This window comes from Mycena indigotica (genome assembly GCF_014461135.1).
Source record: "Mycena indigotica strain 171206Taipei chromosome Unknown Mind.scaff0014, whole genome shotgun sequence".
Lineage (NCBI taxonomy): Eukaryota > Fungi > Basidiomycota > Agaricomycetes > Agaricales > Mycenaceae > Mycena > Mycena indigotica.
In genome coordinates this window covers 1,339,673-1,365,934 of record NW_023503013.1, presented here as the reverse complement: position 1 = coordinate 1,365,934, position 26,262 = coordinate 1,339,673, and the positions used below count along the sequence as shown (strand labels likewise).

At 51.3% G+C, this 26,262-nt stretch overlaps 13 protein-coding genes across 13 annotated transcripts; 5 read left to right on the top strand and 8 right to left on the bottom strand.

Moving 5' to 3' along the window:
• Nucleotides 1-98: 98 nt before the first annotated feature.
• MIND_01319500 (Rab small monomeric GTPase) lies at nt 99-1,720 on the bottom strand (the record flags this gene model as incomplete). Its single annotated transcript, XM_037369648.1, has 2 exons — nt 99-1,607; nt 1,655-1,720. The coding sequence occupies 2 exons, from the start codon at nt 1,718-1,720 to the stop codon at nt 99-101; spliced, it is 1,575 nt and encodes a 524-aa protein (XP_037214146.1).
• Nucleotides 1,721-1,779: 59 nt separating this feature from the next.
• On the bottom strand, nt 1,780-2,726 carry MIND_01319400 (uncharacterized protein; the record flags this gene model as incomplete). The annotated part of the gene is made up of 6 exons (XM_037369647.1): nt 1,780-1,782; nt 1,835-1,933; nt 1,984-2,037; nt 2,090-2,241; nt 2,287-2,480; nt 2,524-2,726. 6 exons carry the CDS (start codon nt 2,724-2,726, stop codon nt 1,780-1,782), a joined length of 705 nt encoding a protein of 234 aa, XP_037214145.1.
• A 2,350-nt stretch (nt 2,727-5,076) lies between these two features.
• Nucleotides 5,077-5,946, bottom strand: MIND_01319300 (uncharacterized protein; the record flags this gene model as incomplete). Its single annotated transcript, XM_037369646.1, has 1 exon — nt 5,077-5,946. The coding sequence occupies one exon, from the start codon at nt 5,944-5,946 to the stop codon at nt 5,077-5,079; it is 870 nt and encodes a 289-aa protein (XP_037214144.1).
• Nucleotides 5,947-6,983: 1,037 nt separating this feature from the next.
• Nucleotides 6,984-9,655, top strand: MIND_01319200 (uncharacterized protein; the record flags this gene model as incomplete). Its single annotated transcript, XM_037369645.1, has 8 exons — nt 6,984-7,133; nt 7,180-7,248; nt 7,303-7,493; nt 7,542-8,038; nt 8,089-8,242; nt 8,290-8,343; nt 8,388-9,486; nt 9,533-9,655. The coding sequence occupies exons 1-8, from the start codon at nt 6,996-6,998 to the stop codon at nt 9,653-9,655; spliced, it is 2,325 nt and encodes a 774-aa protein (XP_037214143.1). The 5' UTR covers nt 6,984-6,995.
• Nucleotides 9,656-9,712: 57 nt separating this feature from the next.
• On the bottom strand, nt 9,713-11,075 carry MIND_01319100 (uncharacterized protein; the record flags this gene model as incomplete). Its single annotated transcript, XM_037369644.1, has 6 exons — nt 9,713-9,766; nt 9,812-10,232; nt 10,283-10,586; nt 10,637-10,670; nt 10,718-10,789; nt 10,842-11,075. 6 exons carry the CDS (start codon nt 11,073-11,075, stop codon nt 9,713-9,715), a joined length of 1,119 nt encoding a protein of 372 aa, XP_037214142.1.
• Nucleotides 11,076-11,535: 460 nt separating this feature from the next.
• Nucleotides 11,536-13,732, bottom strand: MIND_01319000 (Amidase domain-containing protein; the record flags this gene model as incomplete). Its single annotated transcript, XM_037369643.1, has 12 exons — nt 11,536-11,672; nt 11,725-11,861; nt 11,910-12,037; nt 12,083-12,220; nt 12,264-12,546; nt 12,595-12,688; nt 12,738-12,959; nt 13,005-13,119; nt 13,163-13,182; nt 13,234-13,423; nt 13,471-13,647; nt 13,700-13,732. The coding sequence occupies 12 exons, from the start codon at nt 13,730-13,732 to the stop codon at nt 11,536-11,538; spliced, it is 1,674 nt and encodes a 557-aa protein (XP_037214141.1).
• Nucleotides 13,733-13,840: 108 nt separating this feature from the next.
• On the bottom strand, nt 13,841-15,036 carry MIND_01318900 (uncharacterized protein; the record flags this gene model as incomplete). The annotated part of the gene is made up of 10 exons (XM_037369642.1): nt 13,841-13,866; nt 13,914-13,968; nt 14,017-14,081; nt 14,134-14,149; nt 14,206-14,214; nt 14,258-14,487; nt 14,538-14,709; nt 14,772-14,871; nt 14,923-14,959; nt 15,006-15,036. 10 exons carry the CDS (start codon nt 15,034-15,036, stop codon nt 13,841-13,843), a joined length of 741 nt encoding a protein of 246 aa, XP_037214140.1.
• A 96-nt stretch (nt 15,037-15,132) lies between these two features.
• MIND_01318800 (uncharacterized protein) lies at nt 15,133-16,457 on the top strand (the record flags this gene model as incomplete). Its single annotated transcript, XM_037369641.1, has 5 exons — nt 15,133-15,374; nt 15,423-15,641; nt 15,689-16,266; nt 16,311-16,375; nt 16,422-16,457. Exons 1-5 carry the CDS (start codon nt 15,139-15,141, stop codon nt 16,455-16,457), a joined length of 1,134 nt encoding a protein of 377 aa, XP_037214139.1. The 5' UTR covers nt 15,133-15,138.
• A 305-nt stretch (nt 16,458-16,762) lies between these two features.
• Nucleotides 16,763-17,988, bottom strand: MIND_01318700 (Lipolytic enzyme; the record flags this gene model as incomplete). The annotated part of the gene is made up of 2 exons (XM_037369640.1): nt 16,763-17,385; nt 17,430-17,988. The coding sequence occupies 2 exons, from the start codon at nt 17,986-17,988 to the stop codon at nt 16,763-16,765; spliced, it is 1,182 nt and encodes a 393-aa protein (XP_037214138.1).
• A 700-nt stretch (nt 17,989-18,688) lies between these two features.
• MIND_01318600 (Lipolytic enzyme) lies at nt 18,689-19,463 on the bottom strand (the record flags this gene model as incomplete). Its single annotated transcript, XM_037369639.1, has 2 exons — nt 18,689-19,317; nt 19,367-19,463. 2 exons carry the CDS (start codon nt 19,461-19,463, stop codon nt 18,689-18,691), a joined length of 726 nt encoding a protein of 241 aa, XP_037214137.1.
• A 487-nt stretch (nt 19,464-19,950) lies between these two features.
• MIND_01318500 (putative transposase) lies at nt 19,951-21,343 on the top strand (the record flags this gene model as incomplete). Its single annotated transcript, XM_037369638.1, has 3 exons — nt 19,951-20,345; nt 20,392-20,558; nt 21,054-21,343. 3 exons carry the CDS (start codon nt 19,951-19,953, stop codon nt 21,341-21,343), a joined length of 852 nt encoding a protein of 283 aa, XP_037214136.1.
• Nucleotides 21,344-23,653: 2,310 nt separating this feature from the next.
• On the top strand, nt 23,654-24,389 carry MIND_01318400 (uncharacterized protein; the record flags this gene model as incomplete). Its single annotated transcript, XM_037369637.1, has 4 exons — nt 23,654-23,973; nt 24,019-24,085; nt 24,141-24,279; nt 24,331-24,389. 4 exons carry the CDS (start codon nt 23,654-23,656, stop codon nt 24,387-24,389), a joined length of 585 nt encoding a protein of 194 aa, XP_037214135.1.
• Nucleotides 24,390-24,957: 568 nt separating this feature from the next.
• MIND_01318300 (uncharacterized protein) lies at nt 24,958-26,194 on the top strand (the record flags this gene model as incomplete). The annotated part of the gene is made up of 4 exons (XM_037369636.1): nt 24,958-25,176; nt 25,231-25,408; nt 25,453-25,788; nt 25,839-26,194. The coding sequence occupies 4 exons, from the start codon at nt 24,958-24,960 to the stop codon at nt 26,192-26,194; spliced, it is 1,089 nt and encodes a 362-aa protein (XP_037214134.1).
• Nucleotides 26,195-26,262: the final 68 nt, after the last annotated feature.

Below are 26,262 nucleotides of genomic sequence, written 5' to 3'. Positions count from 1 at the left end.
GGTCTTATGTGGAACCACTGTTTTCAGAAGGTAGATGACTCGAATATATGAGGTATAAGTAAATACAAGTACATAAAAACCGACCGATTCCCTTGAGATTAACCTTGACAACACCTCCCCCAACTATCGCTGCTCGTATTATTACCCATGCGCATCCTCAACCTCTCTTCTGCTCCACTGAAACTGTCTCCCACATGTCCATTCCCATTCAAAGCTTTTCGACGTCTGCCTTGGCCCCTTGCGCGAATCGTGTCTCCTGCCTCTCCAAACTCCATCCGCATTTCGCCCTCTCGTCGCTCCCGGTCCCACTCTTCCACCAGCCGCCGGGCAACCCACCCAAAGACATCGTCGACTCCATGGCCGGTCCTCGCCGAAACACGGAAATGGCCAGCAGCAGCACCGGAATTCGCGTCGACGTCTGGTTCAAGCAGGTAGTTGTCTGATAAGCTCTCAACAGAGCTGCCCGCGCTGGCGCTGGACACTGCGGCGGTTTCTCTGCCTTTCGTGCGGATGCTTTGCCGCCCATTAGCGCCTTTCTTGCCTTCAAATGCGCCGAACGGGAGATGGGTTTGGTATGGGAGGGGACTGAGTGCGGCGCTGCTTGGGCCCAGGTCTCGCGCCCGTTCCTCTGCTGTTTTGTGGGACGATGCAAAGGGTGAGGTATCGATTGGGGCCGGGGCTGGCGGGGACCGCTTGCCGTTTGGCTGTGAAATGAGGGAGGTGGGTGATTGCGACGACTCGGACGCGGTAGAGAATCGAGCAGGAGTGATAGTCAGTTCTGAGGCGCTACGCGCGCTAGGTGAATGCGAACGGCCATTAAGTGTTAAATCTGGTTCCGAATAGGACGATTGTGCTGAGTGGTAGTATTCCGAGACCCCATCGCTAAAGACGGACGAGGAAGGGGTGTGGAATATGGTCAAAGTCGAAGTTATAGTGGATGAAGCACGAGAACGAGTGCTAGAATGGGCGCGGGGTTGGCGGAGAGCTCCGCTGAACGAAATTTGGGAGGAGGAGTGTGTTTTCCGATGGTTGGTTGCTAGATGTGGGTGACGAAGAATGGATATGGGTTTAGGAGAAGGTGGGCGGGCAGTGAGCTGGGAGGCAGTCATTGGGTCTTCAGTGTCAGTGTTGGCCTGATGTTCGTTGTCGTCGTCGTCAATAGTGACGGACCCGACAAGTCCCGGTGTGGGCGGAGGGGTATCCATGCGAGGTATCAGCGCTCTCACAAACCGCGCTCCCTGGGTAGGAGAAACCACCTCTTGGTCGTCTTTCCCCTCGAGCAAGTCTACTTTGTTGCCCACAACCACGGCACAAAATCGACCATCTTCAATGTCGCCTTCGGCCACTGGCGCCTTGTCTTTGAACTCGTCCCACCATTTCTGCAGGGCAAACAACGTGTCAGGAGAGTTGACATCGTACATAAGAATGGCGGCGTCTGCCCCACGAAAGAAGGCCGATGATAGGGACGAAAAGCGTTCTTGGCCAGCGGTATCCCATATTTGGAGAACAACAGGTTCTGTCGAGGGTAGAATAGGTGGAAGAGTCTTGGTGACGAAATCCGCGCCGATGGTTGCTCGGTAGGAGGTTGAGAAACGACCAGATATGAACTGAGTGGGAATGAGGAGGGCCTTTAGTAGTTTGAAAGGTGACGCACCTGGCCGCGAAGACTAGTTTTCCCCACCCCAGAAGCGCCGATGACAACAACCTTAAAGGTCGGCATGGTGGAGGACGGGATATAAGCTGCACAACGCCAACAACACCGGGCGCATCAGACAAGAGTCACTAATCTTGCTGTTAGACAGCTTTCACCCCCGAGTTGGTGTGGCTCACGTACCAGGCACCCAAAGGAGGAGCGTATTCGTGCGCACGCGCTGGTGAGGGGGAAGAGTAAATCAAGGGTCAAGAAGCGGCACTCGGTCCGGCTAGGCCGGCGCTGATTGGAAGTTTTACAAAAAGAAAATGTCTATTTTAGTGGTCCTCGACTGCGCCATTGGTCTCGGGGTATACGATAATTGACTCAAGATACTCAAGGGCCGCCTAGATTTTAATATGGAGTATATCGATTGTCATTGAGGAAATCGCTGCGTACCCTCCCAACTTGGCTCAGTTCTTGTTCCTCATCGCCAGTGAAGACCTGGAAGCCGTGATCGCTGTCCACAATCGCGTCGTCCTCGTCATCTGACATGTGGGGGTCAGGGTGCAGGGCGGCACAGCGCGAAAGCGCGTCGAATATCGGCTCAACTGTGATTGAGTTTAGAAAGCGCAAAGATCGGTTCATAAACTCACGAGAGTCGGCGGTTTGCGGCAGAATACTCAGTTCGCGCATGTTTTCGACCTCATCGTCAGATGGGTCTCCGCCCTGCCCCTCGAGTTGGCAGTATATTGAAGGGCCTGCATCACTTCGTGAGACTGCATGGAGAGTGATGGCGGGATATTCAATCTGGAATCCTGAACCAGCGGTCGACACGAAAACAAGGACGCTAGGCTCGTTCAGCTAACCGCTTGGAAAAGAAAGGGGAGGACCTTTCTAAAACGTAGAGTGTTCCTGCATCCTCTGTCGAAAATCCTTCCAATGGCGGATCAAGCGTCACTCGAACATTCTCCTCCTTGTGACAGAGTACGGGGGAGATATCGGCAAAGGATTCTGGTGTTTTTGAGACAATAGCAGCGTGCTCTTCGCGAGAGATGAAAGCAGGAACAGAGCTGATCAAGGCAAGAGAAGACATTTGATTAGTCATAGATCCTGACATGCCTTTTCAAGTTGCAACCTCGACTGAACTTCCCGAAATGTTTTGCAGACAGACTCGCACACGCTATCGCCGCCAATGAATAACTTCTGCCTATACCAGGGCAAAGTCCTTGTGGTAATGACGGTGGGCCAAACGAATGCCACGAATGAGACAGAAGAAGGTACAACACAATGGTGGTATGCTGCTGCGTGTGGTCGCCAACGACAAGGGCTTTTTAGCGACATCCGAATTGAAGTTGGGGAGATGTTTTTTGCTGCCTGGTAAGCTGATAAAGTCGGCGCTAGCTTTGTACTTACATATTGTCAGCAAAGTGCAAACACATGATCCAGGCCCTACTTCGCTACTCTGCTGCTTGTGTTGAAAACCTTTGAACAATGAAGATGGCAAGCCAATGAGGCCGCTCGTAAACGCAAGAGCTGGGGTGCGCTCATGACACTCACGGACTCAATTGAAATATATTCAAGCCACTATACGTGCGTCGCGTATATTATCCAAAGCCAGCCCCATCTTCGCCCTCACCTCGTTCCACCTATCCATAAAACGGTCTGTCAGCAAACTGTATCCGATTCCCACCGTTGGATCGTCCCAGTCCATGCTATATTGGCAGTCAATCTCCTCGAGTTGGGGGAACAACCCGAAAATGCATTTCGCAGCCCCCGCCGTATCATCCCCGATTGGCGAGCCCGACACGTCGAGACGCCTAAGCTGGCTCTGGGAAACATGCTCGTTGAAGCTGGGGACATGCAACACGTTAAGGGGAAGTTGGATGTAAGCCAAACGCGGACAGAATGTTGCCAGGGCTCGCAAACCATCGAGCGTTGTGGTAGGCTCTGGTACACCATCAAGATCATTGCTGTAGTGTCCCGAGAGCGAAATCGACTCGAGTTTCGGCCATGCTGGCGCCAGCTCCCATATTATCTGGTCGTCGAGGCTGAAACTAGCAGTGACCTGAATTTGGAGTGTTGTGAGGTTCGGGAACCGGGCGAGAGGGAAGAGGGCCGGTCCGTCAACCACATATTGCGAAACTTCGGACGCATCTAGTGAAACCTCGTCCCCCGGAAGACACACCAGAATCTGGAGCTGGTTGAGTGTGATTGGGTCTATCTTTTCCGGAAGAAGCACCAAGAATCGACCGACGGAACCGCCCAAAGGAAATACGCCCATAGCCACCTCAAGAACCTCTAAGCTGAGGCTAGGGCGGAAGAGGCGAAACAGAGCGAGAGCAGAGTCGATCGTGGCATTCTCCAAATGAAGGTGTGTGAGAGAAGGGAATGAGTCGGGGTCTGGTGCAACTTGTGGGGTGGATGATAGTACTCCTGGCTTCTCGGAGAGCCCAAGAGTCTTCAAGTGGGGTAATGTTGCCAAACGTTGAAGAGCTGTGTTGTCGATGGTGGGCAAGAATAGGGTTCGCGCCCTTCCAAGTCCTTGCGCAATGCCGGAGGACACAGAGATTAACTCTACGTCCGAAACTGCAACATCGTTGTCTGGGTCTAACGGACACTCGACCTCAACTTGGATGTTGAGATTTTCCAGCCTATCAATGCGAAACAGCAGTGGCAGATCCTTTGCGACCTGGGCTTGGAGGACCGTTGTCAGCTGTACCAGTCGTGGGCTCATGAATATGGAGAGGAAGAGGAAATCGAGTGCATATTCGCGCTCGCTGAAAGTGACATGATGCCAGTCGAGTCCTCTAAGATTGGGAAAGAGCCACTGGACTTCCACAGGTACGTTGCCACCCTGATAATAATGACCGGGAAAGTGAGAGCGTATGTGCTTGAACACGCTCGTTGTGTGGGCTGCCGACGTTGTCAGCACGAGATATTTGACCCGAGTATGAAATTTTTGGACGATTTCCCAGTCTTGTGGCACGAGAGGTCGAGTAATTTCCTAAAAAAGTGATGAACCACAACTCATTCCTTGATGATTAGACACGTACGATCTCTGCAAACCGGCGATGGCGTTTCGCCCTCTTGAAGCGCCAAGCGTCCTTCGGTAGACACCGCAAGATGTTATTCAAGGTGTCTTGCTCCTGCCACAGTGCATCTAACGCGGATTCTCTGAAGGTTTTGCACGTTTCCGTCAACGCTAAGAGAGAAGTTCGGTCGTGAGCAGCGTCAAAATAGCTGAACACGTTGTCGAGGATGTCGGTGATCAACAGGAGTCGGTGCATAGGATGAGGGATGTTGGAAGTTGGCGATAAACAAGTGTTTAGTCCCGTGACAACAATGGCTCAAGCAAACGCGTGCGATAGTTACAAATTGTCTAGGAGTACACAACTATACGAGGATATTAGATAATGCTCTACAAGATCTGATACGTATACCTGCTACAACTGCCGCCAGCCCTCTCTTTCAACATCTACCGGCCACTTGAGTGAATCTCGCTCAATGTCGCCTCGATGGCGAATAGTCGCTGCGTCTAATGCACTGACGCGAGAACGGACGGTCCCAACGCGGTCTGAGGTAGCATTCATCCCAGCCCAGCCATCCACTTCGTCGTCAGAAGAACTTGAATCGTCATTTGCCACGGCTGAATCGCGTGCAGAAACAAGTGATTCTCGGTCCCCCCTTCGGGCTGGATCACCAAATGGCGATTCTCCTAAGCGAAGAGATCCAATGCCATTGAGAAGGGCATGCACACTCTCCGGTCGCACCCGACCTACGCGAGGTACAAGGGGTGGTGGTGAGGGCTTGAGGGAATGAGACCTCGTTAAACGAGTTTGTGATGGAGAGGATTCGAAGGGCGACATGGCAGATGTCAGCGAGCGTGGTTTGGGAGGCGGACGAGGCTTTTGGCGCTGATCTCGTTCTGGAGAAGAATTAATCGACGACGACGATGCAGATGCGCGTGAAGAAACTGAAGGTGGTGCAGAGCGACGATTGCGGTCAGGATGTGTGGGGGGTGGGAGTTGTGGGGAGTCGTCGTCTCCATAAATATCATCGAATGACCTTTGCAGACTGTGTGATGCCCGAGCAACCTGTTCAAGTGAGCTGGTGCTGGGGGGTGGTTGCCGGCCACGGCCACGGCTACTTTCTGAAGAAGACGAAAAGTCATTTGGATCTGGTGGTTGCTGTGTCGCGGGTCGGGGAGTAGCTGAGCTGCTGCGAAGCACTTGCAATACCCTTTCCTGCTCCAATCGAGTCTGCCCTTGCTTCAGCCATTGTCCCGCTTTCGAAGCTTGTAAGCTTTGTTTCATCAATGTCGAAGTAACATGACCAGTAGGCTTTGGTGGACTGGAAGAACGGGGTGGCAACGGTGGATGTCTTGGCGGTGGAACTGGAGCAACAGGTGGTGGTTGTCGTCTTGGAGGAAGGACTGGGGCAGGGATTGGAGTTGTTTTGGAGCGAGAAAGGGTTGGGGTGAATGGGTTATGACGTTGGGGAGCTTTGGTGGGGGGAAGATTCGACTATTGGCACTGGAACAGGTGGAGGAGAAGAATTGGTTGAGGTTGGATGAACTACGGTTGTCAGAGAATATCTAACGGAGGTATTCAGCTCACCTTGCACAAAAGCAAGAGCTCGGTCAACGTCCTTCCCTGCTTCAACATGCAACACGAGGCGTTGAGCAGCGAAGAACTCTCCTCCGTGGATGGTCTCCTTTGAAGGGAATAGCGCCAAGATCTACGCAATGGGAAGGTCATAACCCCGTTAACATTCGAGAACTATACATACGTTGTCGATCGTTGCTGTTGAAACATTCGGGTAGCGCCCTCGCATCCATGCTCTAACTTCACGGATCGTTAGAGATTGTGATTCGAGGTCTTCAGTGGTGGTGTCGAGAAGGGAGTTGAGGTTTTCGGTGAACAGAGTATATTCTGCGTCATTCAGAGCAGAGGAGTGAAGGCTGAGAGGCCTCATGGATGTTGCAGACAAGGCGCTAATCGGCCAAAACGTCACGCATTCCTTCACCACATCAACTTTCGCGGATTGTGCGGAGCGACGTCGAAGGCCAATTCACAGATTACATTCTACGTTGCGTAGTAGACTTATGCCAGCTTCAGACCAAGTAATAGTATGAACGGACTCGGAGTGCTTCAGCTAATCATGCTCTCGTCAACATTTTCCGATGCCGAATTTCTCATCGACGTCATCGATCGATATTGGAATCGGGATACTAGTAGGGTGAGCAGGAGAAGCAGCATTTCCAGGCGGTTCGTGGTATAACATTGTCAAAACAAGAGAGAAACGAGAAACGGATCCGTGGTGAACGTGACATCCATGACTTGCTGCGAACTTCCATGACGCTATGCCGCCTCGATTGAACAAACGACAGCAGCGGGAACAGGAAGAGCTTCAAGCTCTCAACGGTCTCTCGAAGCCACCAGAATCTTCTAGTGAAGATGAGAAGCCAGTGAACAAACCAGCAAATACCGGTTTTGCAGCGGTTTGTAGTCCAAGTTTGAATGTGGGCACTCTGACATTTGTACTAGCTTTTCACGCCAGGAGATGAGCCAACCGATGAGGATGAGACTCCTGTGTCCAGCCAGAAGTCACGTAAGGTCCATATTCTGATACGATACACCACCAAAACCCATTTAACATTATGACTCCAGAAAAAGAAAAAGAAGGCAGCTGGTTCTGTTGCTGAAACCTCGCGGTCCGAGACGCCTGCTGCACCTACTCCTCCGCGTGCGACTCCTGTTGCACCGAAGAACGAAAAGAAAGCTGCGAAAAAAGCCAAGGCTCGAGAACGGAAAGCAGAGAAGGAGGAGTTTGATCAAGCCCTTGCAGAGCTTTCTATCAAGTATGTCCGCATCTTTGGAGCTAATATCCTGTTAATTACTTAGTCCAGGTACCCCGAGTTGCAAAATGCGATAAATTACAACCGAGAGACTACTAGGCCTTCAAGCTCATCTCTCACGTCACTCCTCTCAGTATCCGTCGCCAATCTGGACAGCGAGGCCGAGATGCGCAAATTCTTCGGGTCCAAGGTTGTTCAGGCAAACAAATCCAATGTCGCGGGCCCTTCTCGGCGCACCACAACCCAACGATCTCAATTGACACGACCACCCGCGGTCTGGTTTCGAACGGCACCACGAGAAGGATTATCGTTACGTCTATTGACGAATGAAGAGCTCTCTTCGAAGAGTGCGAAACATGCATGGGACCCTGCTTCCGATGAGAAATGGTGGACAGTCGAGTATAGCAAGAAATACAAGAGTGTGACCTTGGCTTTCATGACTGTCGTATACTCGGGCGATCCCAACGGATTCTACAACCTCTTACAACAGTTTCCGTGGCATGGAGATACGCTTCTCCAACTAGCGGAGGTATATCGCCACCGAGAAGGTGAGTAGGAGTCTCCACCATTACTTCAATAGATTTAATGTCGCTTTCAGAATACTCCAATGCGGTAGAATATGTTGACCGGGCGTTGTTCTCATATGAGCGGGCTTTCTTTGGCTCCTTCAATTTTGCCACTGGTCTTAATCGCCTCGACTTCGACCATATCGAGAATCGACCATTCTTCCTAGCTCTCCATCGTCAAACAACGTTGGTTCCTTTGTTTTGTCTCGTGCTTTATTATTCATCCATGGCAGAGACCTTCAACGTCGAGGTTGTGTGCGGACAGCGTTTGAGTTTGCGCGGCTTCTGTAAGTGGTTGTTGGTGTCCTTGATTCAACTCACTTATTGCCAGACTATCATTGGACCCTGAAAACGACCCGCATGGTGCACTCCTCCATCTCGACTTCTTAGCCGTCAAGACTAGTATGACCGAGTGGCTTGTCGAAATGTTCGATTTCTACGCAACCTGTCGAGCTTCCAGCCAGACAAAAGATGCCCGTGTTGATCCAAGTTTACTTCCTGGGTGGTCCTACGCTCGAGCTTTAGCTTTGCGTAAAGGAAAGAATCCCGATGCAGGCACCAAGGCACTCGTTGAAGCTATCCGCTCTTTTCCCACCATCGTCCCCGTCTTAGCAGACAAACTCGACATATCGTTGCCCAACTCCATTCGTGGCCATTCCGATTTCAAGATCGAGACAGACGCTAAATCCCTCCGGAATCCCGAGGGAACTCTTCACCTTCTCTCGCATCTTTATGCCCAACGATCTGCCCCTTTGTGGAAAGATGAATCGGTGTGGTTCAGAGACACCGTCACCACCGAATTCGCTTCACTCCCCGCCTCGTTGCCCGTATTACCTCGCCGCCAAGACTTCCTCTCGTTATACCACAACCAAAATCTTCGGTATTCAGTGTATCGCCACGTGATGGTTTTGGAATCTACCCACAAGCGACTATTCGCCTACATTCCGGCCGATGTTCTCAATGTCAAATCGCTGCAATGCGATCCGCTTCCGCCCCCGACGGCCATAACGTCGTACGACAATGCATTTTTTGAAGGGGTCGAGGACCTTCGGACGTTTGCGCCGCCGCGGAGACGAGCCCACCAAGAGAGAATTCTCGCTCAGATGATCCCCAATGCAGCGTTTCGACAGCAATTGCAAGCGTTTTGGGAGGCGATGCCAGCAGTGCAAGAGCAGTTTCCTGGAGGAATCGTTCACTTCGCGCAGGCGGCAGCACAGATGGACCCAGAAGCGTTGGAGGCTATCATGATGGCCGCTGCTGTCGGAGATGCAGGTGAAGTTCCCGTTGAATTGCCGCCAGGTGGGGCGGGCATGCCTGGTGAGATGCCGGGATTGGGAGGTGCCTGGGAAGACCCTGAAGAGCAGGAAGAAGTGCCTGAGGAAGTAATCGACGAGCAAGACGAAGAAGAGAGTGATGAGGATGAAGTTGCTGTAAGTTCAATCAGGCAGTCCACCCCGTCCACTGAATCCCTTGCAGCCATTACCGCTTCGGGTGCTTAGAAATGTACTAGGACGATTCTGGGGCGGCAACACGGCTCCTGATGATTCATCTTCAGATGATGAAGAGAGGCAGCCATTGGATCCGGCTGGCGTTGATTGAGTGTGTTGTAGCAATAACAATGTACATGGTTAGTAGAAAAGTTCATAACAGCGTGGGCTAGCTAAGTTCATGAAGTCCAAGCCCACTGTAAGAATATACCAAAGTCGCGAACTAATGGAGCATCATCACTGCCGCCAAACCAGAAAGCAAACTGACGAGAGCGATGATGGTAAATTCTCCTTCCGTTCCTCCGACTCGTGCTGCGCGCGAGGCAGCGTTACCAGAGTCGGTAGGTTGAGGACCTGAACTTGTTCCTGTTGACCCGCTTTGCCCTCCCGCTCCAGAAGCCGGACCACCCCCACCTGCAACCGAACTGGTACTTGTTGGTGACCCAGCGCCATTCAACTGAATCCCATTGGAAATCGTTGGGGTAGTGACACAATTTGACGAGCTGGGGATGCTTGCTGGTGCAGTCGGGGTGACAGTGTCGCCCACAGTAAAGCCAGTTGGCTGGCCGTTTGCGCCAGTGAAGACGCCAGTGAAGAATTGAGCGAATGTGGAGAAAGAAGTTGAGCCGCTGGCGTCGACGGAGGGGTACCAGCCTGGCGGGTAGGCAATGTCGGCATCACAGGTCTCGCTTTGGAGGGTTTTAGTCAAGACTACATATAGGAAGGACGAACGACTCACAAAGTTCCGTTGAAGTTGTAGTTTCCGGGCATGACGAACTCGCAACCCATTTCATCCAATTCGTGCCAACACATATGAGCCGCGTCGTAGGTTGCATTGGCGTTGACGCATGCTCGGATGCAGAACATGGTGTCGCTTATGAAGAGCATCCACTCTGCTATTGGTTCATCGACATTGTCCACAATGTTGGTCGTAACGTTTCCACCAACAGGATTGCCAGCTCCAGTCGCGCCATGCGGATCGAGTTCTCCACCTTGGTCGCCTGCGGGTATGTTGAGTTTGGTGAAGTCTCCAAATCCCAAGACTTTTTGTGCCGGTCAGAGCATTGCCAACATAAAAGACTAGCCAGCAAACCTTGAACGTAGAACGAATTTCGCAGGAAAGAGACCTGTGGCCCGTAAGCAGAGAACGATGAAAGACAACCAGATGACACACCCCAGTCAGAGTACCATCGGGGATGATACGAGCGTTATTCCGTGCTTTAGTACACCAGGCCACTTCTTCCGTCTGCGAATGATATCAACGCCATGAATGTGCGCCGTTCTTATGTTCCACAGACCTCTGAGTTGCCAATATCGGATACAGTTGGCGGCGCAAAAATGCAAAAGTCGTCAATAGAGTTGATGGTGAGGAGTCGTGCCATGCTCGATTGGTTCACAGGTGTCCCCATGGTCGGGACCGGCGGGTTCGTGACCCCTTGTGTCCCAGTAGCGATAACGCCTGCAGGGAAAGAGGACGAGGCGGCATGGACGGTGGCGAACAAGGACGCGCCGAATAACAGAGGCGAAAACATGGGGAGCAAGGGAAAGAGGGAAAGCCTCCGCAGCTATTTTGAGCATGAGACTTTGGTGTGGTGAGCTGTGTGATTAACATGCACGAGAATATCCATTCTCTCCGTCGTTTTTGGATCGGTCCATCGTTGGAGTGCAAGGTTGTCTTTGCCCCTTAAGTTCTCTTGCAGGAGTACCTGGATTTCGTCGTTCTATGGGCAAAACTGCTTAAAAAAGTGAAAATGGCGATGACGACACGAGGACGAACCAAATTTATACTTTGACACCGCCGAACGGCATAGGCTTCTCAAAAATCTGCATTCCTATCTGGCTATAAGCTGCGGCACCTGGGAAAATGACCAGCGCCAGCGAAAGTGGGATGCATCCACAAGTAGGACAAGGATAGCCGGTACGTTGGTGGATGAAAAAAGGTCACATCGAAGTAACAAGAAAAAAAAAACACGGTCACGTTTTATTTGTGATCTAAATACGCTGTGCGATATCATCCAATGGCAAGGCTTTTGAAATCTCCTCCAACGCACACATTAACAGCTCTTCTTTATACCGCATTCCCACCAGCTGAAGACACAACGGGGCGCCTTTGAATGTCTCTGGTGTGTCTACGGAAAAACCTGGGCGTCAGCCAAATTTCGGAGCCGAGTAAATACATACAGCATTCAGCATTATACTCATCTGCGTCGCTCATATATTCTCGAGGACCATCCTTCTTGTCCAACGTTGGGTCACAAAACAATCCGGTGGGAAAGACTGCCGCTGGGTAGTCGACGAAGTTCCAGACATTGGTGTAGCTTAGTCATTTGGGTCAAAATGTCCTGCTTCTGCAATGAGAAACATACGCCCAATATTTGCAAGTTCCGAGCTCCGGCGCGGGTCCGGCGCCGGCCGGGCAAAGAACAACGTCGACGTTTTGCGCGCTAAAGTGCTGGACATATTCTGCCCGCAAGTTGTCGCGGTTGACAAAAAGCTATTGCAAATAAGCTCAGAAAACAGGAGTGTGGGCTCAACATACTTCCCAGAGCTCGTGTACGGTGTGGTCCTTCACCAGTGAACGTGTGATTATCCAGTCAGTAAGAGGAAGTAGAGGTTCGCCTGTCTCTGCTGCTTTAGACCGGATTCGTGCTCCACCATCAACGAAATAAAGCTCATGCTACGGGTGCTTGAGACAAACAAAAACGATGTTCAATGCTTACCGCCAATTCGCTTGCTTCAAGATGCTTGAATGGTTTATAATCAACGACCTCAATGCCATCCTGTTTTTCCAACGCGCCGACAAGCATCTTAAGCGCTCTTTGGATCGGCGGTTGAGGCAAGACGACTTCGTCATGCCACATTACGCCGACGCGCAAACGGCCATTCGTTCCGGACCAAGAAGGGGCAGTTGGGATCACCCAAGGGATCGGAATAAGATCTGGCGACTTCAACCACGGCTTGGTCTCGAGAATGACCGAGAAAAACAAGTGCATGTCACGAAGACTGAGAGGGTGGTGGATCAGCTTTCATATAATGGCAAATACGACGAACCTTCGACATAAGGGACCATATGTCCCAACAATTGAGTCGGCACCAGGCATCGGCGCGTTTCCCGTGCCTTTTGGGATTCGCAGAGTCGTTGGCTCTACAGAGCTCAGTGAGGTTTTTTAGTGGTCTGGAAAGGGCCAGTTTACTTAGAGTCCAGAGTCCGCAGGCATTAGCAGGTGAGCGCAGACTCCCACCAATATCGCTGCCCAAGCCCATTGCCGAGCCTCCAAATGCTACAACGGCGCTACTCCCGCCTGAACTCCCGCCCGGCGTTAGGGCAGTATTGTATGGGTTCAACGTCTCGCCCCAGAAAGAATATGTTTCAAGATGCATAATAGACTGTGGGAGGTTCGTCTTCACATAGAAGACTAAACAATGAGTGCAACTTGAGAGAACAGTCGGGAATGAAGTACCTGCACCGGCATCGTATAGAATCTGCGCAATAAGGCCGTGCTGCGTGGCCGGAGGCAAATAATAATCGCAGACAAAACCGCCTGAAGATTTGGTTCCTTTTACCATCATGTGGTCCTGAGTGCGTGAGCCTGAGTTGACTAAGTTAACAAAAAGAAACCTTCATATCGATAGGAAGACCTAGAGAAAGGTGACTCGCTGTATATGGCATGAAAAGTTGACGCAGCGAACCATGTAATGGACCGACCACTTCCCCAGTCTTGTGGTAATAATCGTCTAGCTCCTGTGCCCGGACCAGCGCTGCCTCCATGAAGAAATCTGTAAGACAGTGCAGTAGCTGTTGTGCAATCGCTACGCGTTTGCAAAATGCGTGAGTCACTTGGACGGCAGTAAGTTCCCTGTTTTTGATTCGGTCCAAAATCTGTGAACAACTGAGCGCGTTGGAAAGGAATGCAGATGTGAATGAACCGCAACAGAGTCGTATTCTGGGTTGGTTATCTCCATCTCAGCCGCCGTAAGCAGACCAGAAGCAGCAACGGCGCCGCGCACATCCGACCCTCGAGGATATTTGTCAAGGAAGTCTTGCGATAAGCGCAATTCTAGCGGAATCTTGGCGTGAAGCTCCTGTACAGCGTCCATGGCGGTCTAAGTGATGTAATGAGAATGATTGGAGCTGCATCGAACATAGCAAGCACACCTGTGGCCATATGAGATCGGATGAGGATGACATGGTAGTTCGTGATCAAAAGAGTCCTAGGTCACGAGGTCGCGAAGGTCAAAACATGCGGAATCATTGAATGCACTTGTGGTACTCGCGAAACCAAACTATGTAGCCTAACTACCACTTTTCGCTTGCAGGGCGAACTGTGTTTGATTAAACGACGACGAGTCCTGTGAGCTGAGAAACTTACGGTCAAGTTCCCATGTCCACGCGGATTTCGCTTGCCGCGTAAGATAGAGGTGTGCCTATGGGTCATCTCTCAACCTGGCGTTCACAGAATTAATCAGAAGTACCTCAGCGATACTGGCTGGATCCAGCTTGAGAGTCTCGTTCTGAGGGGCAGTGCCAGTTTGGATAACTAAATAAGGCGTTGAGAGGGAGAACGAGCGTGTAGTTGGGTGTTGACTTGCGTCCGTCAATGATGGTCTGCGCATACGCCAGTGCAATCAACTCGAGTTCTTCAGAGGGAGAAGAAGACGCACATGAGCCACCTGAAGTCATTCAGCCAGTCATGAGAAATTATTCCAGACGTACATGAATGTCGTCTTTGCCAAACTCTTTTGCCAGCGATTGGCTTAATGAACGAAGACCAGATTTGCTAGCGGAGAAAGCTGAAGTCGTTGTACTACCCCGAGTACTCGCAGTCGCCCCGGTGAAGATAAGGGTACCGCGAGTAGGCTGTTGCTCGTCGAGTGGGTTATTTTTGAACTTGAGGATGGTTTCGCGAGAAAAAGCAAAAGCTGCCGCAACATTTGTGTTCAAAGCTACAGGGCTTGGTGAGTTTTGGCGTTCTTTACAGTCACTACGAACTCACAGTCCTCAACTTCCTGTGGCGTCGTTTCCAGGAAGGGTTTCCAGACTGCATAACCGATATTGAATAAGGCGGCACGAAAGGCATATTTGGAAGCGGGAAAATGAGATTCTATCAATCTAAAAGTGTCGGAGAAGTTTTCCGACGAGTAGGAAGGCATGCAGAATGGCGCCGCCTAAAAAATGTTGAGTACATTTGAGCAGAAAGAGGAGAAAAGAGCATCTCAATGGTACGTACCTCACCGCCACGACTGTTAATCTCTTGCGCGCAGGCATCAAGAGAGCTTTGGTTTCGGGCTATAAGCGCGACACTATAACCCGCTTTGGCAAACGCGCGACTAAAGGAAATTCAGGTTTCTTGTTTAACACACGAGGAAAGATGGACCCACGCAGCAGCGGAACCAGTGCCCGATGCATTTCCAATGCCTGAATGAACGATGGATGAGTTTCTTTGAACTGTTCCAGTCCATACCTGCAACGACAAATAACGGACGAAGAGCCATAAGTAATTCCTATAGTTGCTTTCTGAGTCGTTCAAGTTGATGATGTCAGTGCTCGGAGTGTCACGTGTGACTGCACTCAAAATACCCTTTGCAAGAAGCGTCATGTCCCAAGACACACCTCAAGCTCAAGGCCCACAAAATGTCACAAAGATTGAACACGACCCATTCCAATCCAATGCCGCCCTGACTTCTGACTTTGGAAAACGATCTCGAGACCAGACCCCAATCGATCCAAGCGAAAGCCCTGTGGCGAAGCGCGCGCGCTCTTCTCGTCGTCATGCAAAGCACTGGGATCTCGATGGAGACATTTTTGTGCGTTTGGGTGACTGTTGGATGCGGTGAGTGCCAGACATGGCGTTTTTTTGTATGTCTGACTGCTCTGAGAGACTTCGTAAGAGTGCACTTGGCCGACACTCTGAATTCTTCAGCGATGCCTTCATTGCCATAGATCAAGGCAAACTTTCACCGGAACCTAAACGTCCATATGAACAAGGAACTCTTATTCTTGCCGATGTCAGCAACGTCCAAAACTGCTACCATCTTCCTGCGCCAGGTGCCACTGCTGTAGATCTCGATGCTCTCCTTACCGCAATGGAAGATGCAATGTATGCTAAACTCAGAACCCGTGCACATTTGATTATAAATCTCCCAGCTCCTACTGTCACGAGCCGCCAACTTTCGATGTTGTGTCCTCTATTCTTCGTGCCTCTACTATCCTCAAGTTTCACCGATTCCGCGATTGGGCTCAACGTTTCATTCAAAGCTCCTGGCTGCCCTCTCTCGAAGCTCTTACTCCAACCGTCATTCCACATGCAACCCAAGTTGTCTCCCTTGGCCGTGAGGTCGACCTCGGCCCTTCTGGAGCAGCTATCATCAAGCGTGCCCTCTACGAACTCCTTCGTACTCCAAGCTTCGGCCAAAAACCCGAACAGATGCCCTCCATGTTGCAATCCACCGACCTGATTGCTCTCACCCGCGCACGTGAACACCTCGATACAATCTGGTACACCGCCACTGCGTTCGAATTCTTCGCATTTTTCTGCCCCGCGCATGGAACCGCACAACCTGAGCCTCGCTGCACCATTCTAACCCAGCAAATACACAAAAAACTCATTTACGACTCTGGCTTGTTCATTGATTACCGTTACGACGTTCTATGTGGGTTGGATATGCTCGGAAAGGTTGGATGGGACAAGGAGGCGGAGTCTGATAATGAAGGTGGAGGTGCTGGTATGTGTGCGTCATGTGTGAAGCGGATCCGAGACCAGTGGAAGTACGAGAGAGAGCAAGCATGGGAGAAGCTCAACTCGTTGTTCTGTTTGCAACTACCCTGATAAAGGTTCGCCATTCCTCCTATTCAATGCTAGATTGACTGACTGATGCAGGCAGCCGTATTCCGCAACACATATGGGGCAGTCTGATGATTGGAAGGCTTTTGTCAAGGAGCAGCCTGAGTAGACTCTTGTACCACGGACCTTCAGAATGTTAAATAAAGGGAGTCTCTACATAGGAAGCCGCTGACTGTTTCTAAATCCGCGATGATAATTTTCCGATGTGGTAGTGCTCACATCACACCAAAGAGCGACGCAGGCTCATGGAAATTGCATGGAAAGCCTTGCAAGTTTCGGCGAACAAGTGGACGGTTGATATGAATACTGATAACTGAGACCGTTATTTTACCGACGACAAGGGCAATGTTGCGAGTAAGAGAGGGGAATGGATGACTCTAGGTAAATAAATTTACAGGGTCAGCACCATCAAGTGCGAATATCCAACCCTTCGGGGCTGCTTGCTGTAACCCACCATAAAATACCTTGGCCATTCTCGCATAAGCCGCGTCATTTGGGTTAGTTCCGTCCACAAGATCGCTAACTGCAACGACAGAGTGGCAGTCAACGAGAACAACCGAACGCCCAGCATCGGTGAAGCTCTTTACTACACTCGGCAGCGCAGCGTTGTATGCGTTGATCCGGGTGTTTGCAGCGGAATTGGAGTTGGGCAAGAGTGTCGAAACGACCACGAGCGTCAGGGGTGGCGCGTCAAGCACGTTCTGAATAAGCGTTTTGAGACGCGCTGGGGCGTTGTCGGGATCGATGTTGTTCTGTGCATCAACAGTCCCCACGAGGAGAGTTACTACACCTGGTCGTCGGATGGACATTTGAACTTGAGCCTTTGCATCAACTTGGGCAATATTCAAGCCAGGATAACCTTCATTCCACGGATCCGAGAAATTCCCTCCCTTCTGTGAACCGACAAGATTGACGTTGTTGCCGTCCCTCGCGAGTAAATTGTACAGGGTTGCGCGATATCCATTCCCATCCGAAGACCCAGTGCCATATGTGATCGAAGCTACCTTGCCGTTAGTCTATTTCCTCTCAGCATTCAAGACATACCACCCAGTGGCATGATTCTCAATGGTTTCCCAGTAAACCCGTCGATCGGTTCAGCTCCATCGACATCGAAAATCCAGCCTCGTGCAGAGGCGTCTTGGAAGCCCTGATAAAAGACCTTTGCCATCCTGGCAAACGCAGCGTCATTCGGGTGGGTGCCATCGACAAGATCGCTCAGTGCAACGACTGCATGACAATCAACGAGCACAACTGAGCGACCAGCGTCCACAAAACTTTGCACCACTCCCGAAAGGGCCGCGTTGTATGCATTAATACGGATGTTGGCATCCGAATTTGCATTCGGCGGCAACGTCGAAACGATAACAAGCGTTAGCGGAGGGGCGTCGAGGACATTTTGGATGAGGGTCTTCAATCGATTTGGTGCATTCGCAACATCAACATTTCCCGTCATATCGTTCGTTCCAACGAGAATGGTAACGACACTGGGTCGCTGGATGGGCATCTGGACCTTGGCTTTGTCGTCCACTTGACTGATTATCGCTCCCGGGTAACCCTCGTTGAATGGATCGTAAAATGTGCCGCCTTGCTGAGAGCCAACCATGTTGACCGAGTTTCCGTCTGACTCAAGGAGGTTGTAAAGTGCTGCGCGATATCCATTCCGACGAGCCCACGCCAAAGGTTATCGAGGCTGTTGAATGTTAGATCCTATAAGCCAAAATATTCGGAAGGCAGACGCACCACCCAAAGGCATTATTCTCAGCTTTTTCCCGCTGAATGCAGCGTCAGCCGCGGAGACCCATTGGTACAGGCATAGCGCTAATGGTAGCCACTTCGCGGGGCTGGACACCATGGTAGCTTTATGTCGGCGTGGCCATAAGGTCTTGATACTTGTAGTTTATAACGAGGAGGGGGAGTCGAATCAAAGATGGTTGCTGAGCGGGTCAGCTGCTGCTGTGGTTCGAAACTCTTTTCAGAACCTCCGGACCCGCGCAATCGTGATGGGTATATGCTGTGGGGGCCCGGGGCACAACGAGAATCTACTAAATTGGAGCAGGAAACTCGGTGATAAACAGTCTGGAGCATACGCGATAGAAGAGAGTAGGGCCACCCCTTTTACGAGGATGTGCTTCATGGGCATTGTCGAGTGAGAGAAGTGGTTTCCATCTCACGTGTGTTGCATGTGACTTTGTGCTTGTGATTCAGGCCGCTGCTCTGAGCGCCGCCCGACGAAGGGAAACGACAAGTACGATTTGCTTCCTTGAACTGTATAGAGAGGTGAAAGAAAAACTACGGCAAGTATACTACAATCGCGCCCGAGCATTCACTGGGTCGGGGCCGTTAAGATCAAAAATCCAACCCCGGGCAAACGCATCCTGAATGCCCTGGTAAAAGACCTTGGCCATTCTCTTATATGCGGCATCATTTGGATGGGTCCCGTCCACGAGATCTCCAGCCGCAACTACAGAATGGCAATCCACAAGGACAACAGACCGCCCTGCCTTGACAAAATTTTGCACCACACCCGGAAGGGCGGCATTATACGCGTTCACGCGCGCATTAGCCGCGGAATTCGCGTTGGGGGGAAGCGTTGAGACGACAACCAGCGTCAATGGCGGCGCGTCAAGCACGTTTTGAATGAGGGTCTTCAAGCGGTTCGGCGCGTTTGCGGGATCGATATTCTGAAGGGCGTCGTTGGTGCCAACCAGCAGGGTGACGATGTTGGGCCGCTGGATGGGCATCTGCACGTTGGATTTAGCATTGACCTGTGTGATGACCAAGCCCGGGTAGCCCTCGTTGAAGGGGTCGAAAAAGGTCCCGCCTTTTTGGGAGCCGACCATGTTTACAGAGTTGCCGTCCGCTGCGAGGAGATTGTGAAGGGCAGCACGATAACCGTTTCCGTCAGACGAGCCCACGCCGAAGGTTATCGATGCTGCAAAGGAGTTTACCATAGGCAGAAGAAGATGTAAGTCTCGACGCACCACCCAGAGGCATAATCCTCAACTTCTTCCCGGTAAATGCGGCATCCGAGAAGGCAGATAAAGCCAGAACAAATGGCAAACATTTGGTGAAAATCATCGAGTCGGGATGTTCAGGTTCTTCGGAGGTCCATTTCGTTCCTTCTTATAGTAACTGCGCCAGCAAATGCTTGTTGGTGATCGTTCAATCTATTGAGCTCTGTTTCAAGCGTCGGTGAGCCACGCTGTTGTCAGGGCTACTTGCTTGTTTGAATGCAGCAGGCTTTGAATAGTTTCTGGACTGAATTGTGAGGATTCGCAACAGAATCGCAACACATCAAGCCAAGCCCGGTGCTTGACCGTGAGGCCGTGCTTTTCTATGGCCAGCGGCGCCGGCGAGCCGCAACACTACTAGCAAGTAGAAACAAAGCCGGGCGCTAGCTAAGATAGTATAAGACATTAAGCTTTGTCGTGAGTTAGTCCTCAGTACTTTAGAGCCACTCCGGGAGCGCGTGAGCTGTCGTGAGCTGTCGTGAGCTGCCAAGTCGGCAAGGTCGCTTGTGTAATATCAATCAAGTAGATCGTGATTATGATAACAACCCACTATAATGCCTCCCCCACCGCCATCTCACCCGCTGCGTGTCCGATGGGCAGTTGCCATGATCATGGCCCTCTTGCAGTACATTCTTCTTGGGGTGATGGTCTATGTCCAGCCACAATACATCAAAACAGAGCTTCATAACTCAGCTCTTACTGGCCGGGCTTGGCTCAATGAACTGCTCAATAGTGAGCATCCAGACCGTATCTACATTGCTCTTGGGATGCGGCGGCATGTATTCCTAGCCCTTGTGCTCCAAATCCGCTCGATGGGGTTCATGGAGTCTGGGAATTCACGAATTATGCTTGACGAGTCACTTGCAATTTTCCTCTATACATGTGTTACTGGGCTTGCTATCGACCACGTTGCGGAGCGCTTTCAGCATTCACATACTACTATATCTGAGTGCGCATATACAATATTAATCAAACACCACTCAAGCATTTTCCAGGCACTTTCACAAAATACTGGATATTCTTTCAGGCCAAGATTTTTATACCACTTTTGTGCGACTCCCCGATCCCAATGCTCCTCCTCCAGTCGCAATCCGGACAAATCCAAAATGGTGGCCCTACCTCAAGGATGTCCTTGGTGCAATTGATGGTACCCACATTGCATGTACGCTATCAGCAGAGGATATACATAGTGCACGCAATCGCAAAGGCGGTGTCTCCCAGAATTGCCTTGCAGCAGTCTCCTTTGACATGCGATTTCTCTACTTCACTGGGGGTTGGGATGGTTGTGCTGCAGACGCAACAATGTATAGCCGAGCACGCTTACAAGACTTCTTCATTCCAGCAGGAAAGAGGTATCTTGCAGATGCTGGCTTTGGGATCTGTGATGCACTCCTGGTTCCTTACCGTCTTGTACGATATCATCTTGCAGAATGGGCACGTGGAAACAGACGGTGAGTTTTTATCATTTTTTAGACCAGACACTTATTTAAAACAGACCTATGACTGCCAAAGAACTCTATAATCTCCGTCATGCCTCAGCTCGAAACGTGGTCGAACGAATTTTTTGGCGTCATCAAAAACCGCTGGCGTATTTTGCAACGTGCACCGCACTTCAAGATGGAGAAACAGGCTAGGATCCCCCCAGCATTGTGTGCAGTGCACAACTTCATCATGGACCACGATCCAACAGATCTCGACCGGTGGATTATCGATGAGCAGGCTGAAGATATGTTCCCAGGTACCGTTCGCCGTGCACCCATCATAGACTTCGGTCTTCTCTCAACATCAGAGCGTATTGGGGCAGCGGAAAAACGACGAGCAGAAAATACTCGGGATGGTATAGCAGCCGCGATGTGGGAGGACTATCAGGAGATTCTACGAGAACGGGCACTTGAGATGCAACAAGAGCTTATGGATGTAGATCTAACGATTGAACCAGTGGATTAGGTATTAAACAGCCAAGTACAGTATGTAAACGAATGACAAGTAACGAGCGTGATTAAAAAGATTAAAGATGACCATGCTTTTGAATAAGAAGACCTGCCAGGACAACACGATCCTCACCATCTGCTTCCTCAGCGTATGCCTCTGCCGCTGAGCAATGTTCCGCAAAGATAAGGTTGAGCTGCGCCCGCTCCTCAGCCGTGATACGGCCTTTCTCCCGATCCTCCTTCACAAACTTTCGCGCTGCCTCCTTGGTCTTTGTTGGTGACTTGGGTGGCGCAAAGCAGAAGCGCATTGTATCGTTGATCTTGTTCACTGAGGACGCAAGACCGAATATCGCATCAGCACCGGTAGCACGACGCTTAGAGGAGCTCCAAGGGGTGTTGCTGTCATCTTCAAGGGCGCGCTTGCGAGACCGTGCTGGGGTAGCTGCAGGAGCAGCGGCCACAGCCACTGGAGCGGGTGGTTGGGAGATAACAGGGGGAGGCGGTGGAGCAAAAGCTCCCTGCTGCTGGTGTTGATCCAAGTCGTCCAACTGCGACTCGCTGCTGTCCTGCGACTGGCCATAATTGCTCTGTGACCAGTCGGTAAGCGGCTGCGACTGCGACGAGTCATAGTCGTAGCTATCGGGTTGCGAGAAGTCGAAACTCGGATCACTCCAGTTGAAGGATGGAGAGAGAGCGCTGTTGTCGTCATGGTTCGGAGGCGGCAGCTGGGTACCCTCCTGCGAGAGGCTGAGAAGAAGCCGGGCAGCATCAGTATCATGGCCCGAAGCACTGACACGGCTAGCAAGAGGAGCATGTGTCGATACAGCAGGCTGGGCACTGGTATTGGTCGCATTGGAAGGGGTACGAGGGTTGGCAGCATTGAAGACATGGCATCCGCGAGCTTGCGAGGGAATCATTTCACTCATGAGATGGAAATGAGGCCACCCCTGAGTTTGCGAATGGCCGCAAGCAGGGATTTGCAGCAATGAAGGTCTCCCAAGCATCCTGGCTCTCTGCCGTCACACCGAACCCGCCATCATGGGAGTAGGACCATCCCGATGCGCCTGGAAACACGCCCTGGATAATCTCGAGCAGCACACGGTAGAGCTGCTTCCACTGCAACTGTCAACAAAAGTGAGCAAAAATTCGTTCAGGGGAAGCAGGACACGCACATCACGCCACTTGGTAGATATGGAGCTTGCAGTCTTCGGAATTCCCTGCTTTGGCGGCCCAAATGAGGCCAAATGCTCTGCACATTTGCTGAAGGCCTTCTTGTCGGGGTTCCCACCTTGTCTGAACTCTGGCGCCATAGTATGGAGGAATTCAATGGCCCGTTGTGTGTCCCGGGGGTCTGCAGTCCAATTACACTGCTCTTTCACCATGGCTAACAACGACAAGCAAAGGACGACGAAGAAAGAAGGAAAATGTAGCGACAGGCTTGAGTCACACCGGGTGTCACTCCCCCGCGATCTCAAGCGACCTTGCCGACTTGGCAGCTCACGACAGCTCACGACAGCTCACGCGCTCCCGGAGGTACTATGACTTCAGTTAGTTCGCCGGAAGCATCGTCAGGCGAGAACTACTTCTTTGTGGAGATATGTGACATCGCCTGGCAGTAGGGTTTAAAAGCGGAGGGGTGAAAGCAATGGAGACGTACCCCAGTGGGTTACAGAGTACTGGGTCGCTGCTTTGAGACCACCTCTATGACGCAAAAGTGTGGGCAGACGCACCAAATATACGCCGCCGTAATTGGCGGCCAACGATAATGCATCCACCACCAAGCACATGGTGACGGTGACTTTGACAGACAACGGGTCGCGAGTGAATTGCCTGAAGCACTTGTGTGCTTCGTGGAGCTCGAGAAAGAACAATGCAGTATTGACCCATGAGCTGACCAACAGAGAGCTATCGAAGTTCGCGTGGGCATGTGAGTGAGGGAGGTGAGATAGATACGGACCCGATGATTTGGTCGTACATTGTGGTGGAGGGCGAAGGGCGGCTACACCTCCTCAAGTCTTAGACTTGGAACATTGCCGTTTGGGTGAAGCGACGGATAAATTGTTAGGAGATATGGGTTTAGCTGTCGATCAAAGTTGCTAGGACGCCCGAGAAAAGGACATAGCGGATGAGGCCTCCCGTATTCTCGGGAAAACTTTCAAAAATGAGGAACGTGCGAAAGTATTTCAGGGCCGGTCATCTTCCGGGAGGTATATCCCACCATCGCGTGTACCGGGTATGGCCGGAATAAGGGGAATAAACGACAGCGGAGCCGGCTTCGTCGACCTAAAAAGCCTGCAGTCCCAGCCTCAGCTTTTATTGCCCCATCATGGCAGAAAAGTCCACGGCTGCGACAACGACAACAGTGCTCGAGTTTGCCACCAACAGCGTGCGCAACACAACACTGGCCACAAGCTCGGATGACCCGTACTTCGAGATTGTCACCCGCTTCTGGCATCCGCATGTTACCAAGATCAACAAGCTCGAACCGGGTCCTGGAGCAAAGCTGACGACTGTCGCTGAGATTGACACGTCAAGTAATGCACGGGTGAGGTTTTATGATGACGACAAAAAGTCAGAGAAGGGACGAGGGGCGCTGGGCGAATGGATAGATAGCACAACGATATTGAAGCTAGCAGATGGGAAGCCGTATGTGACGTCATCAGCGTCAAAAGAAAAACTAACAAATCCCAGCGGCGGAACCTACATTGATTCAGACGGGATCGAGTACAGATGGAAGACGCACAATCGTAATTTCCAGGTAAGCTCTCGCTGCATTGCATCATTTTCAATGCCTGAGGGCCTGTGGAATGCAGCTCTATCGTGTTGACGACACAACTCGACTGCCCATTGCTGTCTTCCACCCATGCAAACGGCACTTTGGTGTTTGGCGAATGTCGGAGCACGCCCGACTGGAGGTCAAGTCGCAGATCAAACACATGGAGCGCTTGATAGGTAGGCAGTTGTTTGGCGAATGAGAAGCATTGCGATGACCAGTATTGCTAGCGAGCTTCCTCCTCGTCGAGCGCCAACGGAGACACAAACGCTTTTCGTACAGAAAGTAGACCTATGTGAATTAGTCTTGAAGAATAAAGTTGATCGATGATGGCGTACTACATGAGGGAGGCGGATTCGAACCACAACACTCCAGTTGCGTCGCCCAGTGAGTTTAGTTCGGCCGCCGACTGTCTGTGTTGACACTCGGGTTCGCAACACAATCCTTCCAGGTATGGTAGCATTGACGGATGATCAAGAGTTGGGGCAGTCAAGTTTCAACGTCCGACATCGAAGCCACCAACATGGGAGAGATATGGATGAGCGATTGAACAGATTTGGGGGAGGTCGAAAAGGGCGATTGGATTGCTTTCGGGGCCGTCGCTTTCTCCAAACTCCCAGTTGTCGATTGGAGCAACGGAACCGGAAGTGAGGGTCCACAACACGCCGAGATGGAAGTCTTCGAGAATCTCATGCACCACGCGTGACATTGTATAGAGCCAAAATAGGACGGTGTTCTATTTTTGTCACAGCGATTGCTGGCTCGTCGTTGGAGTTGATTCCTTCATTTCGCAACAAGGAAAGGCGTCGGACAAGGGCAAAGCCTTGTCGGTTGGGCGGTTGCGAGTGTTGTCCGTGATGGTGATGGTCAAAAAGAAGCAGAGAAGGAGACGGAAATTGGAGCCGAACATCCGGCTGTCGTTGTCGTCAAATCGCTTTTGGTGCTTCTTTACACCCAGCCACCACCACTCTGCACGCTGGCGCTGTAGGCCAGACATGGCCACCGCCCTCCCTAACGTTCAGCTATCCTATGGACCCATGTTGCTGGGCGTTTTCGTGAATATGATACTCTATGGGGTACGTAAAGCTGTCGCATGCCCGACTAACGCTTAATTAGCATTTTATCCTCAGGTTTTCATCACACAGGTTTTCACCTACTACAAGCTGGACCACAAAGACGGCGCGTGGATGCGCTGCTTTATCCTCTATCTCTTGGTTCTAGAGACTCTCAACACTGCGTTCGACATGGCTATGATGTACCAACCACTCATTCTGGAGTACGGTCATGGCACGAAATACTTTCCTACCAGTAGGTCTTCAAGAGCCTCAGGAAGCGGGCTAATTTCTCGACAGTGTTTCCAACAGAGCCGCTCATGATTGTTCTGATCTCAACACCCATCCAAATATTCTTTGGCTGGAGAATACGCACCATCACCCACCTCTCGTCAATTCCTCTCCTTATATCTCTCTTTGCGCTGGCCTCGCTCGCAGGCGGGCTCTGGACCACTGCCCGAATAGCCATCTTACAAGAGTTCTCGAAGAAGCCGTTATTACATGCGCCGGCCTTACTCTGGTTTCTCGCCAGTGCTGTCTCCGATGTCCTTATCACCATCTCACTCGTCCTAACCCTCTCTCATCGCAAGACTGGCTTTGCTGCGACCGACACCGTCATTGACAAGATCATCAGAAGTTAGTTTTCCTCTGCCATAACCCCCAGCCGCTACTGACTCACATATTAGCAACGATCCAGACGAATCTAATCACCGCCATATTCGGCATACTGGACGTCATATTCTTCATGGTCTTTCCGCATTACGCGCTCAACTTCATTTGGGACCTTGCGCTCAGCAAACTCTACTCCAACGCCCTTCTCAGCACGCTCAATGCCAGATTAAAACTCGGCGCGATATCGACCGCTACCAGCAGGCCCACTCCCCCAACAGATCTGACCTCAAATGCGCTGGTATTTGAGGATATGGCCGAACTGGGGGAGGCCACAACGACAAGCAAGTTCGAGAGCGACGAGCTGCATACCGAAGTCAAAGACGAGAGCATTGCCGAAATCGTCGAGACGCCACGACAGTTACCCATCTAATCTCCATACCCCCTCGCTTTCGTTTATCGCACTTGTACCACCACCCACGCATTCGTCATTCATCGCTT